General features: G+C 37.4%; 1 protein-coding gene across 3 annotated transcripts in view; it reads left to right on the top strand.

Annotated features, from left to right (window-relative positions):
- The window catches only part of LOC145259769 (chitin synthase chs-2-like), a 298156-nt gene that overhangs the window by 269780 nt on the left and 15280 nt on the right, over positions 1-13096 (top strand). Inside the window, exons 34-36 of one of the 3 annotated variants that reach the window (XR_013864204.1) lie at positions 22-276; positions 2924-4542; positions 12161-12270. Coding sequence is in view for 2 of the 3 variants with exons in the window: in XM_080117511.1 (XP_079973637.1) it covers positions 22-276; positions 2924-4542; positions 12161-12193 (1907 nt within the window). In the remaining variant the exon portion in view is untranslated. Of the gene's footprint in view, positions 1-21; positions 277-2923; positions 4543-12160; positions 12403-13096 lie in introns of those variants that run through there. The other 2 variants (XM_080117512.1, XM_080117511.1) reach the window with 2 other exon arrangements.

Raw genomic sequence — 13096 nt, forward strand, 5'->3', positions numbered from 1 at the left:
TTTTTAATTGTTTAATTACAGGTGAAGATCGTTGGCTCTGCACTCTCCTATTGCAGCAGGGTTACCGCGTGGATTACTGTGCGGCCGCAGATGCTTACACCTATGCACCAGATACGTTCAGTGAATTCTTTAACCAAAGACGCAGGTGGATGCCATCAACAATTGCGAACATCATGGATTTGTTGGCAAGTTATAAAATAACAGTCCGGAGAAATAATAACATCAGTACATTGTATATCTTATATCAGCTTGCTTTAATGGTGTCCACCATGATTGGTAAGTAATTATTCATCTCAGAATGTCACATCAAAAGGTCATATCTATGAGGAATGTGCAGGGGGGGGGTGATGCTAAGGTTGCCCAGGCACCTGCCCCTTTTACTCCTGTTTTAAAAGTGCGCTTTTCAGATGAATGTATCTATAGGCCTGTTCCCCACTGAGACACCATTTTTTTTTCACTTATATTTCTCTTAGTCTGTCAGTTCGTTCCACTTTTTCTCAGAAACTACTGGATCGATCTGGCTGAAATTTTGTATGAACTTTCATTATGATAAGGTGCATCAGACTAAATATTGTAGCACACTTAGTATTTAAAGTACAAATGAGCTAAAAATTTAACCATATTCAACCATGAATTTGACATAAAACACTTATGGTAAGTTAACAGGTTATAACTTAAACCGGTTTTTAGCAGACTAACTCCTCTTCTTTGTAGAGAAATAGCAATATTTAATAGACGATAAATTAAATCAGGAGGTAGTATCTTTCAGTGTAAAAAATGCTGACCCATATCCTGAAATAAAACCAAACAGCATGAATAAATATTTGAAGATATAAAAAACTTGAAGCATAAAAAGCAAAACAAACAACCATTGTCTCCTCTCACTATATGTTAATTTAACCACTCTTTAATATTTCTTAGTGTCTTCAAGCAATTAGAGAAAGAGCATCTGTCTCTTACTATCTAATTTACACAGTGTGTTCGTACACACCATATACGCATATATGCATGGTCATAAGTTTCATAGTCTTCTGGTCAAGATTCCTCAGATTTTCTTTGGTCCAGCTCACGAACGGTCCAGATTATCTTACTAGTGATACTGCTCATACTTTTTATAAGGTTCCTACTATATAATTTTGTTTCTAGGAGCTTTCTTGTTCTTCTTAGGTATTCTTTTTCAATTTTCTCTTTCATTTCTATTGATTTGATGGTGTCTGCTTCCAGAACTCCCAATTATGTCTAGGTGTCATATTTGCCTAATGTTCCCATCTTCCCTTGGTTAGGTAGTTCCATACCTTCTGATGTCTCCAGTTTTCCCCTTCTTATAACTAGCAGTATGCACTTTACCATTCAAAATTAAATTCAGATATCCTGACTGAAGATTCTGGTTGTGTTTATTAGCATCTCTAGTTCCTTCTTGTTTCTTACAAAAAGTTTCAGGTCATCCATATACGTTAAGTAGTTCATTCTTTCATCTCTATTAGTAAACTTGTATCCGGCCTAGCATTTCCATAGTAAATTGTTAAGAGCCATTATGGCTATGATGAATAGTAGTAGTAATAGAGAATTTCCCTGGAAAATATGTCTTGTATTTTTAGCTCAGTTGCGTCGTGCTGAATCGTTATAGGTGTTCAGGATTGTGTGAATGAACTTTTTCAGGACTGTGCTGCTACGTGTGATATAAATATGTATACAAATTTATATTTCTCTTTTTTTGGGGGGGTTCTTTCCTAGTGAAGCAACGTTGTCATCGCTTTTTCAATCAAATTGACAATCTTATCTGGCATATTTACATTATCAACCATTCTATTATCCATGTTTGAGGGATCCTTTCTAATCAATTCAAGCCATGACTATGTTCTTCAGAATCTTTGGGTCTCTTTTCCTTTTTCAGTATTATTTTTGTTCCTCGGAAAGTAGTCCATTATTTTTAATGAGTGATAAATTTGTCTCTTAACTCTTCTGCTAAGATTTTCCATGCGATTGGTAAGCAGGTTATAGACCAGTAGTTGTTGGAGGTGGTTCCCTTTTTAGTGTCTTTTTATATCAGAGTGGTTCTACCACTGGTCATCAATTCTGGCACGTTTGCTTCTGGGATAAAATTTTTGAGGTTTTGAATTAGCCTTTATGTAGTCTCATGACATTTTTGAGCCAGTACGTGTATATTCCATTGTGATTTGATGTTTTTCAGTTTGACATTTTTCTTAGGGTTGTCTTGAATGTTTCCTTGTCGATTTTGTTTTCTGTCCCTTCTTCGATTTGCTGCCACTATTCTTTCATGTCTTTCAGCATTTCTTTTAGGGATGGGGCGGTGATGGAGCAATGGGAGGGAATAGGGGAGGGGATAGAGAGTTTATAGATATGCAGCTTCAATGTTCTTGCTTCCATGTAACACTTCTTCATGTTTTGCCTGTGTAGCAGTTTGTCTGGCCCGCACACGTGGCTCATGTGTATTAGTTTCCGCATTCTAACTCCCTACATAGTGCCCTGATATATATGCCCCCAAATAGTAGCCCTTTATGTCCAAGTGGTATTGTGCATTGTTTGGGTTGAATAAGAGTAAAAAAAAGATTCTTGTGGTTAGGGTTAATATCGCACAAATAATCAGCTGAAGCAGGAAGGTGATGATGACTCAGTGTATGTGTCAAGTTTGAATCTTTTCACTTGGAGATGTTGGCAACCTTCACGTGGTCCCTCCTGTAAGTCCACAATATCCCCCTAGAAAAATTCTTAATAGAAAGATATCGGGGAAACGAATGCCAACGAAAATCATCATGAATGATAACCAACAAACAAATAATCAGCAGAAGCGATTTTTCGTTCCATATCAATCCTTTGTCGTGCCTTAATTTGTCCTACATAAATAGTAAAACCGATTTCAAAACTACACAATTAATTGTACGCTTTCTTTTTTTCTGTTTAGGTCCAGCTACCGTGATGATGATGATTGCAGCTGCACTAAATTCTGTGTTCAGCCTGGATATCCCAATATCATACATTTTGGTGCTCATCCCAAATGCGCTTTATACTGTTCTGTGCTTCTATGCATCGACAAAGACGCAAATAAACGTGGCCTGCCTGCTTACAGCAATTTATTCATTCATCATGATGGCCGTCTTAGTTGGCGTCGTACTTCAGGCTGTTCGGACATCTGTCTTCAACCCGGGTGTCATCATCATAACAATCATGGTTATCCTGTTTGTATTCACTGCCATTCTCCATCCGCAGGAAAAGAGTTGTCTGCTGCCCGGCCTGCTTTACTTCCTCTGCATCCCTTCAGGCTATCTGCTCTTGGTTATCTACTCACTGTGCAATATGCATGTCGTGTCATGGGGCACGCGTGAAGTGAAAGCCAAACTCACCAAGAAACAAATCAAAGAGCAGCAAGAACTCGAAGAGAAAAAGAAGAGCCAATCGTTTTGGTCGAAGATATTTCAGTTCTCATCAAATATCGAACTGTTCAAAGCTTCGCAAATGAAAAAAGATAACGAACTTTTAAAAGCCCTCGAAGTAATCAATGATAATATCGGCAAGCTTCTCAGTTTAAAAGACATCGAAGCATCGAAGATTTCGTTGAATTCCCCGACCCAAAGCACAGTGGTTGACGCCCAAAAGAAGGATGCCGAGAATGAAGAAGACACTGACGAAGATGACGAAGTCTTAGCCAACAAGAACGAAAAAGCTGACTCTTCAATTCCAGTATGGGCCAATGGATTAGGAAAAGGAATTATTGTTGACTTAAACGATGAAGAAAAAGACTTTTGGCATGGCGTGATTAAAAAATACCTTCAGCCGCTCGATCGAGACGTAGAAGAAGAAAAAAGAGCCAAGGAAAATTTAATGTTGTTTCGTACAAACATGTGTTTTGCGATGATCATGATTAATCTGCTATGGATGGCCATAAACTTCATGTTTCAGGATACAAAACCATCCGAAATATACATCGATACTGTGAAAGTCGAACTCTTCAGTTTTGTGTTTCTTCTGTTTTTTACTGCCATCTTCACGATCCAGTTCTTGGGGATGATAATGCATCGGTGGGGAACTTTCTCGCACATTATTTCCTACACAAACATCGGCAACCCATTCCGGAAGAAGAAGCAGGAAGAGAAGAATTTGAATATGGAATGCTGCAGAGAGATAATTCGGAGGTTACGCTATGAGCCAGTGCCGGATTATGACATCGAGGTCTCTGAAGAGCAACTGAAGTTTGAAGAAAGGGTTGAAGAGCACATTCGAAGAACTGGCAAAACTATGCATGAAGGAAACGACATTGAGCAAAACATTGCCGAAAAAAATATAGGCAAAGTACTTAGGAAATCAGTGAAACGTGAGAATACTACAATTGGCTTGACAATACACAGGAAAGTCGGAGTTCAGAATGGTCGATTGCCGGAGCCAAGATATGAACGAAAGGAGCAGCCGACTATTATTGGCTCAAGACGAAGAGAACAGCGAAGGAACTTACAATTAGTATCAAGAAAGAATCTCAAAAAAGATATACACCAACGACTTTTACAACAAAGTAGACGAGAACACGCAGTAAGTAATAAAAAACACTTCGTTCTTTCTGAATTTTTTAGATGAGGTTTGATGATTCGTATTATTTAGATTATTCAGAATACTGTTCTCATCTTAAATGTTATTTTCACAATGTTCCGGTCGTGGATCCGCAGCAAATTGCATAAAAGGAATTCACTTTCATCGACCGAGAACAGAAAAGATGAAGTGAAGTATCAGAACGGCTACTACATTTTACTCCTAGCCAAAAGGCTAATCTCAAAAATAATGTCTATCAAAACAATTCCCAGATTATATTTAGTGATATATAATTAGTAAAATTATACTTCTAAAAACAAGAATAGGTTTCCATCCATCCAGCGCGTTTGTAGCCGAGATTGAACTCACTATATGAGTTTGTAGTTTAATTCAAATCTTGTCGGTAGCTGAACACTTGATGCATCGCCAGGGCTATCAAGGGTATTTTTTATCATTTTTTCACTACAGGGTGCCTATCATGGCTTAAGAGTCCCATCTACCCTCGAGAGAAGGATAGACCGTGCCAGTTTCTCAACCTGATATTTTACCTCACGGCACCTCGCCTTCCCAAATGGTCACCCATCTGGTACTGGCCAGGCTCAACGTTGCTTAACCAGTGTGTAAACGTGATTTTGCAGTATAAATAGAATAGGTTTAAGGCTCCAAAAATCATACTAGAAGTGTCTGCAAGATCCTGTGACGTAACGGATAAAGTTATTGGTAAAATTAGTTGTAAGCGACACATTTCTGGAGGTTGAAGACAACACTCAGAAGATAATTGACCTTTTAATCAAGATCAAAGTGTAGTATCTGTTCTTCAGATGCTGCACTTCCATTTCTTGTTCTCTTTCGGTGGAGGAGAAATCCTTCACGACTGAGACAATTTTTATTTTTGTACCTTTTCTCCACGTTAAAAAACGACCCTGGTGTCCGTGGGGAGACATAGTAAATAGGTACTTAAGACTTCTACTCAGTCATGTCTGACAAAACGAAAGTATGCTACCCTCGTGGATTAAATTGGTCAAAACGTTGTGAAAACAACACTGTAAATGAGAATAGCAGTCTGAATAATCACAATAATGCGAAAACAATTTGTTAAATAAATTATATTAAATATAAAATATACAAGACAAGTATAAGCAATGTGTATAGCATTGTTCCTCTTTACCTGCCTCTCCACGAGGGTAGAGTTAGACATAAGGTTGGTTTATAATATAAGGGCAAACATGTTCCCCCCAGAAGAGTCATTCTGGACAGAATCAAAATAAAAAAAAAATGGCATTTTTTGACTTTGGCCGCATTCACCTAGGATGGGTTGTGTTGTCTCCTCCTATAAAACACCCAACATCCTGAATGAATGCAGACGGTTTATAATAAGAGATTTTAACAAAATCCAGGGGGAAAATCTTAGAAAAATGATACAAATGGAAATGAAAAAACTTAGGCCTAAGAATAAATGTAGCAGCTAACATAAAAATAATTAATTTCTTAGAGTTCACTCTTAACTTAAATTTAAAAAAAATACTTACGAGCCATACTTGCAATTCAATATACGTAAACCCAAAATCTAACCAACCCTAAATGGTTAAACTAACAGTTTCTCGGATAAATTCGACACGCTTATTGACAATAGTAAAAGACTAGAACGGAAGACTGCAATTTTGTGTGTATGAGGGAGAGAGTTGATAAGAAGAGGAAGGAAAGTGAAGCGGGAAAAGTAGTGAGAGAAGGTGGATAGAGGGGATGGAGTGAGGTAGAGAGACACAAGTGAGTGAGAGAGAGAGAGAAAGAGAGAGAGAGAGAGAGAGAGAGGGGGGGTTTAAAAGAAAGATGTTACACTTTAACGCTGCTATTTTGTTCTCGAGTAACGCCGGGTAACCATGCTAATAATGAATATATGAATAAAAAATAAATGGATGAAAAAATCCAATATTATTTGCATTTCAGTCTTCTATTCTATAAAGGGCAGTTGTCTGTGTGTATGTTTGTATGTTGTGAATGTCCAGCTAAAAGTCAAAACTACTAAACAAAGATGCACAAAGTTTATATTTTCTTGATCGGTGTTGTCCCAGATGTATAACATCTAAACTTTAGAAAGAAATATTTACATTTAAAAGGGATAGTAAATAGATTACATTGTTGTTGTTTTTTTCAACATATTAAAACAAGAGAGAGAGGAATGGGTTGGGTGGATGAGAAAGAGAGGGTTACAAAGAAGGATGGAAAAATGGGGGATGGGAAAAGAGAGAAGGATAAAAAAGATGGCTAGAGAGAGAGGGGCGAGATAGAAGTTTTAACCTAAAGATGTTACATACACTATTTAACTTCTGTGTAGTTTTTTTTTTTTTTATAAACCTGGGCAATGCAGGAATAGCCCTGCAAGTTTTTTTTTGTTTTTTTTTTTCGTAAGTTTTATTTTGTTGTTGTTCCGAGACTTGGGATACAGCCTGCATTCCCGACGCTTGCTTATGAAAACATTTTTATGGGATGCACGTTTATGGAATCGCACGGAGTCCCTTAAAAATCAGCTACTCCGCCCCCATCATCTCGACCACCTTTGTCTCAACACCCTTATCTCAACTTCCCTATCCAGTAAAAATGAAGCAATTTTCAAGCTGATAGTTTCGTGTTACCAAAAACTGAAACTAAATTGTCCTCATCATTTTTGTCAAAAATGCAGTCATGAGATCTTTTTCTCATGGCCTCATTTTTTTCCTTTTTCTTTTTTTTTCTTCTTTCTTTTGTTTCTTTTTCTTTTCTTTTTTTAAAACTCTTGTTCATCCCAAACAAGGCATATTGCCACTTGGATGTAACTGGGCTATTATTTGAAATCATGTTTACAGACGACTGTGGTAAGAAGATGAGCGAGATATCCGTTTACATTACGTTCAAACTTGTGAATGTCCGTACATTCATGGAAGCAGGGAAAAGGAATGGATTTCCAAAGTCTAGCAGTCTGAAGGAAGAAGGTATTAGAGTAGAAGGCTTTCTAGTATCTAGAGACCTCTATAGTGAAAGGATAGAATTTTGTTGCTAAATAGATTTATCGGGAGTATGTATGTTGAGGGTTACAAGTGCAATAAGTTCATCAGAGTACATTCCATTAAATTACTTGTAAAACAGGCAAAGGAAAGCAATATTGCGGCGATGGGACAGGGGCTGGATCTTAGTTGACAGTACCTCATTACGTAAGTGTGTTTTTTTCTTTTACTCACGTTCACTCCAAACAAAGCATATCAAGACTTGGACGTAAGGGACTACTATTTGGGACCATGTCTAGGAAAGATTAACAAGATTGTTGGTTTACATTACATTTAAACTTCTGCATATCAGTACAGTCAGGGAAGCAGACAGCAGGAAGGTAATTCCAAAGTTAAGCTATTCGAGGGAAGAAACTATTAGAGTAGAAAGCTTTCTGGCATTTAGGGACCTCAACAGTGAAGGGGTGAGATTTTGTTGCTAAGTGGGTTTGTCATGGATATGTATGTCGAGGGAGCACAAGTACAACGAGTTCATCAGAGCACATTCCATTGAAATGTTTGTAAAACAAGCACAGGGATGTGACGATGGGGCGGGGATTAGAGCTTAGTTAACAAAGTGGGACATATTAGATTGAATACTCTTTTTGGGACCCTATTCAGGAGGGAGAGGCTAGTGGTAGATACACCAAGGCAGATGTGGCAACAATACTCCATGCATGGGTGACTGGTGACCTTGTAGAGGTACAGGATACTTTCAGGTGTGAGTTATCTTCTAGCACAATAGAGGGAACACACCTTCTTTGCAGCAGCCTTTGTAGTTACCTCAATATATTTGTTCTAATTTATAGTTTGTAGGAAAACTCTGAAGTAGAGTGTTATTAGTTATGACTATCGGTGGTTGGGAAGGCTTCCGTGATTTTTGAAGAAAGGCAGCTTAGTCTTAGCAGAATTAAGTGTTATCACCTATTTATGGCCCCATTTCACCACAGTTTGGATGTAATTTTCTAAGGATTTTGCTATTGCATTAGGTTTGTGTACATCCAGTTTTCCCTCGTGCGTTTAATAGAGCGTTGTATCATCAGCAAATATACCCATTATGTAAGTGTATTCATTGGGCATGCTTTTCCAATATATAGCCCTCTCAGTGTAAACGTAGTGACCTGTCTCAATGCTCACAATGTTGCATTTAAACCTTGTGTCACATACACAGCATCCAAATTTGTGTAATTATTATAATGACGTTGATCGTTGATCATTCCTCCTCTATATGTTTCTACTGTGATCCTTCTACATTGAGGGCTTGCTGTTGCTGTGTTGAAATCCAAACTCTTTATTTACTATATTCCAATAGATTTAATGGAAGACAAAAGAGATTTATTCGATTTGATCTTTGTTTCAAATCACTGAGGTGTGTGTAGCGGGTGGGGTGGGGAAACAGATTGATAATCACTATTTAATCATATTTTGTCAGCACATTATTTCTTATATTCAGACATTGCATGCTTCCTAGGAATCAACTGTTTTTCTTTCTCTATCACTTTCTTTCTTTAAACCATGTGACCTCATAACCTTTAGCTTCATCTCCACAGCTCCACAGCTGCAGTAATTCTAGCCTCGAGTTCAGCAAGTCGACCCAACTGAACTTTTATTTCCTTTTATTTTCAACTGGGCATGAGATATTTTTCTCATGGTCTTTTTACATAAGTGTTTTCATTTTGCATTTTTTTTTTACAAAGGAGTCTCCACATATCAAGGCCCGAACGTCACTCGAGGATAAGGGTTAATAAGTGTACAGTAGTCAATGGGTCAATATCGTAGTAATCGTTATTAAAATATACTAGAGTATTCATTCAATTAAAAATGACTGATAGAAAATATATATATATATTTTAATTCCATTTTCACCTCAAACAAGGCACAGTTCTATTTTGATGTAGGGGGCTACTATCGGAGACATAAGTTGCAGGGATACTATGTAGGGAGTTGAGCAACGAAATATTTGTTCACATTACACTTGAACTTCTGAATGTTAATACAGTTGGGAAAGCAGGAACTCGGAAGAGAGTTCCAGAGTGTAGCAGTTCTGGGGAAGAAACTATTAGAGTAGAAGGCTTTCTTACATCTAGGAATCTCTACTGTGTAGGGGTGGGATTTTGCTGCTTGTTGGGTTTGTCGGGTGTATGGCTTGTAGTTCATCGGAGCATTCACCATTAAAATACTTGTAGAATAGGCAGAGGGATGCAATTTTTTGAACAAATCAAGTGAACATTTAAAAATAGGTAACATTTGCATATCACAATAACAAAACTAAAAGTGAAAAATGATTAAATCATTATAATGATATTGTGAGTATCCCGACTCGTGGGGGGGGGGGGGTCAAGTTGTGAAAAAAAGAGAAAAAAAAAAACACAGACATGTAGAATTTGGGCTAGGATCTCCCGGTCGGTATTTTCAAAATCGCATGTGAAAGCCAGAGTCTGTAGCTGTGCATGGTAGAAGTCTAATATGTATTTTTTTAGGCCTAAAATGATCAGCCAATGACTGTTTTGTAGCTTCATTCTCGTTTGATACTTGATGGTGGTTGCACCTATTCCTTTTTGCTGGTCTGTGAAATTATGAAATGTATCGAAAACTTCATCTCCTGTATAATGAAGAATGGTTGCTTTCTTTTTATGTCATTGTTGATGTCCAGAGCAACGAATAAATTCTTCAGCTTGTCTGTCCATTTTTTTTTTTTTTCCAACGAACAGCAGTTGTGATCTGGTCTTCATGGACACTGAAGCTTGGGAAAACTGGTAAACCGCCGCTGGTCATTATTAATATTTTCGAAAATCACGAAAGATTATGCTTTTACCTCATCGCCAGATTTGATATTGTTGTTGTCTCGGCTTGTGGGAGTCAAGTTGTGAAAAAAGGACAAGACACAAACACGTGTTGACTACTGCTCGGTCGCCATTAGTCTAACTAGCAAGCCTTATTTCTTTTCTGCGCATGCTTATGTAAGGTAGATAACTCTATAGGATTATATCCCTTTAATTGTACATTACAATTATAATCTGCTTTATTTAAAACTAGCCTGGATGCCCGGCGTTGCCCGGGTGTTTAGCAGTATATGTTGAGCAACAAAAAAAAAAAAAAAAAGTGGTAGTAGGAGGCAGATAAGCTCGAACCTGTACTGCAAAGAATGTGAAAAAAAGAAGTGACATCTTAACCGTTGCATCCATTACCAAACCGGAAGTGACAAAGGTTTAAATTAAGGCTATTTAAAAGAGGGGATGACTTTTGAAAATATTGGCGACAAAAGCGACTCCTCCTTGTAGAAAAGTGCCCTGTTGAGGGTGAAGGAATTAATGTTTTTCGTCAATTTTTCAATATTTGTCATCCGAAGGATCAAGCTTGAAAATGATACCAATATCGTGAAAATCCATCGCCTCTGTCGACAGTTTTAGGCGTACATACATACATACATACATACATACATACATACATACATACATACATACATTTAAACAAACAGGTGAGATTTATATTATAGATTCCACTTTAGTGATCGTCCCATCAGTAAGATGTGTGATCCTGAATTGGCTTCTCACTCGCAAGGCGCTAAGACACCAAATTTTATTTGTGAGGTTGTCTCACAGATAATCTGTCAAAAAAATCCTCAAACTGTGTCAGTCTAGAAGGATTTCTTCTTCACTGGCTGGGAACTGAAAAGATGAAGTGAAGTATAAGAACAGCTACTACACTTTGTTCCCAACCAAAAAAGCCAATCTCAAATATAGTAATGAGTAGTGATGTATAATAATAAGATTGTGCATCTAAAAACAATAGGCTTAAGGCTTCCAAAATTCATACTAGAAATGCCCTGTGGTGTAATGGATAAAGTACTTGGTTTACAGTTCTAAGTGACACTCTTCTAGAGGTTGGAGGTTTATTATTCAGAATTCAATTGCAAATTAATTAGGACTTCTACACGGTCATGGTTGATGGAATGAGAGCACGCTATCTTTATGGATTAAATAAAAGGTTTCGTTTGAAATTCCGTACAGATTCCTGAGTTCAACAGAAAGATTTCCAAATTCGACAAGATACACCTGAAGAAGGTCGGAGGTTATATCGACCGAAACGTGAAAATAACACTCAAGATGAGAACAGATAAAGAGTGGGGGAAATTATTGATAGTGGTTTCCGATAGACGAGTGTTGTATCCAACCGGGAAGCACGCAGCAGAACAGTGTTTCAAAGACGGGCAGTTCTAGGAAAGAAGCTTTGTTCTATGGAATCTACGTTTAAATTTAGGCATAGAGAGAGAGTGGGGAAAATCGTATATAGTGGTTCTAGCTAGTCGGGTGTTTTTTGTGAAAGTTTGGCAAGAGGGTACCATAGATTGGAGTTCAGTCGAGCACTTGTCATGAAAATAGCTTGCATCCTAACTGATATTTATTTTTATATCTTTTAAGCAGGAGATTAGCGACTACCAAAAAAAATCCAGTGCCAATTTTTTGCTCGATCTTCCATATAAAATATATTTTTGCACTTATTGACGTTTATTTCTAATGTTAACCATTTTTTTAAATTTGCAATTTAATGGCAGTTTGTGAATTCAATGCTCATTTTCTTTTCTCTTTCCTATTCAACAGGCTCATGTGATACAAACAGATATCATCGACTAGTAAGTAAAGCAAGCAAGAAAATCAAATGAAAATCTGATACTGAAAATTTCTTGGCAGAATCTATCGCAGTCGCAGCGGTGAGGTGGCAGCCGAAATTCCTATATTGTTTTCTCTCTGACGTTGTAGATATTTTCTCCTTCTTTGCAATAACAGTTTTTATAAAAGTTATCAATAAATAAATATTCACGAATGCAATTGGATTTTAAAAATCTTTTTTGTTTTTTTTTTAACACCAAGCCCCCCCTCTCCCTCTCTCTCTCTCTCTCTCTCTCTCTCTCTCTTTATCTCTCTTTCATTCTCTCCCCCCCCCTCTATCTCTCTCTCTCGTCCTCTTTCTCTCTTTCTTTCTTTTTTTCTCTCTGTCTTTCTGGTGGTCCAGTGAAAAAGATTTTCCTTGTTCATTCGCCACATAACATTGTGTATCTTTTACTTGAATTATAATAGGAAAATCCCACTACTAAATTCTCAACCTTGCATGGAAATTTACCCTATTTTTACACATCCGAATCTAAATATTGTTACACTCTATTTTTAAGCCGCTCCAAATGCTAAAAGTTTGGCCAGCGCAAAAGCAGAGGCACAACAATGAAAACATGTCAACGTTGTGGAAAGAATTCTTCTGTTGATATTATTTATGGGACGATTCCAATATTTTTCCAGATTTCCATACAGGTACAGATTCTGAAACGAAAGGAGAAGATGGAGAGAGAATATTTTTGACTGAACATCTCTCAACACTTGGGCATCCATCAACCAACTTGCTCTGGATCTGCAGGAATGGTGAAAAATAAGTCACATGGGCTCACAATCTGTACCAAACAGAAGATTATGCCCGATTCTGTTCTAAATTCCCGATTCCAATACAATTACAGATTCTATGTTTCTGAATTTTTTAGATGAGGA

This window comes from Euprymna scolopes, chromosome 35 (genome assembly GCF_053919585.1).
Source record: "Euprymna scolopes isolate OS-2025 chromosome 35, ASM5391958v1, whole genome shotgun sequence".
Lineage (NCBI taxonomy): Eukaryota > Metazoa > Mollusca > Cephalopoda > Sepiida > Sepiolidae > Euprymna > Euprymna scolopes.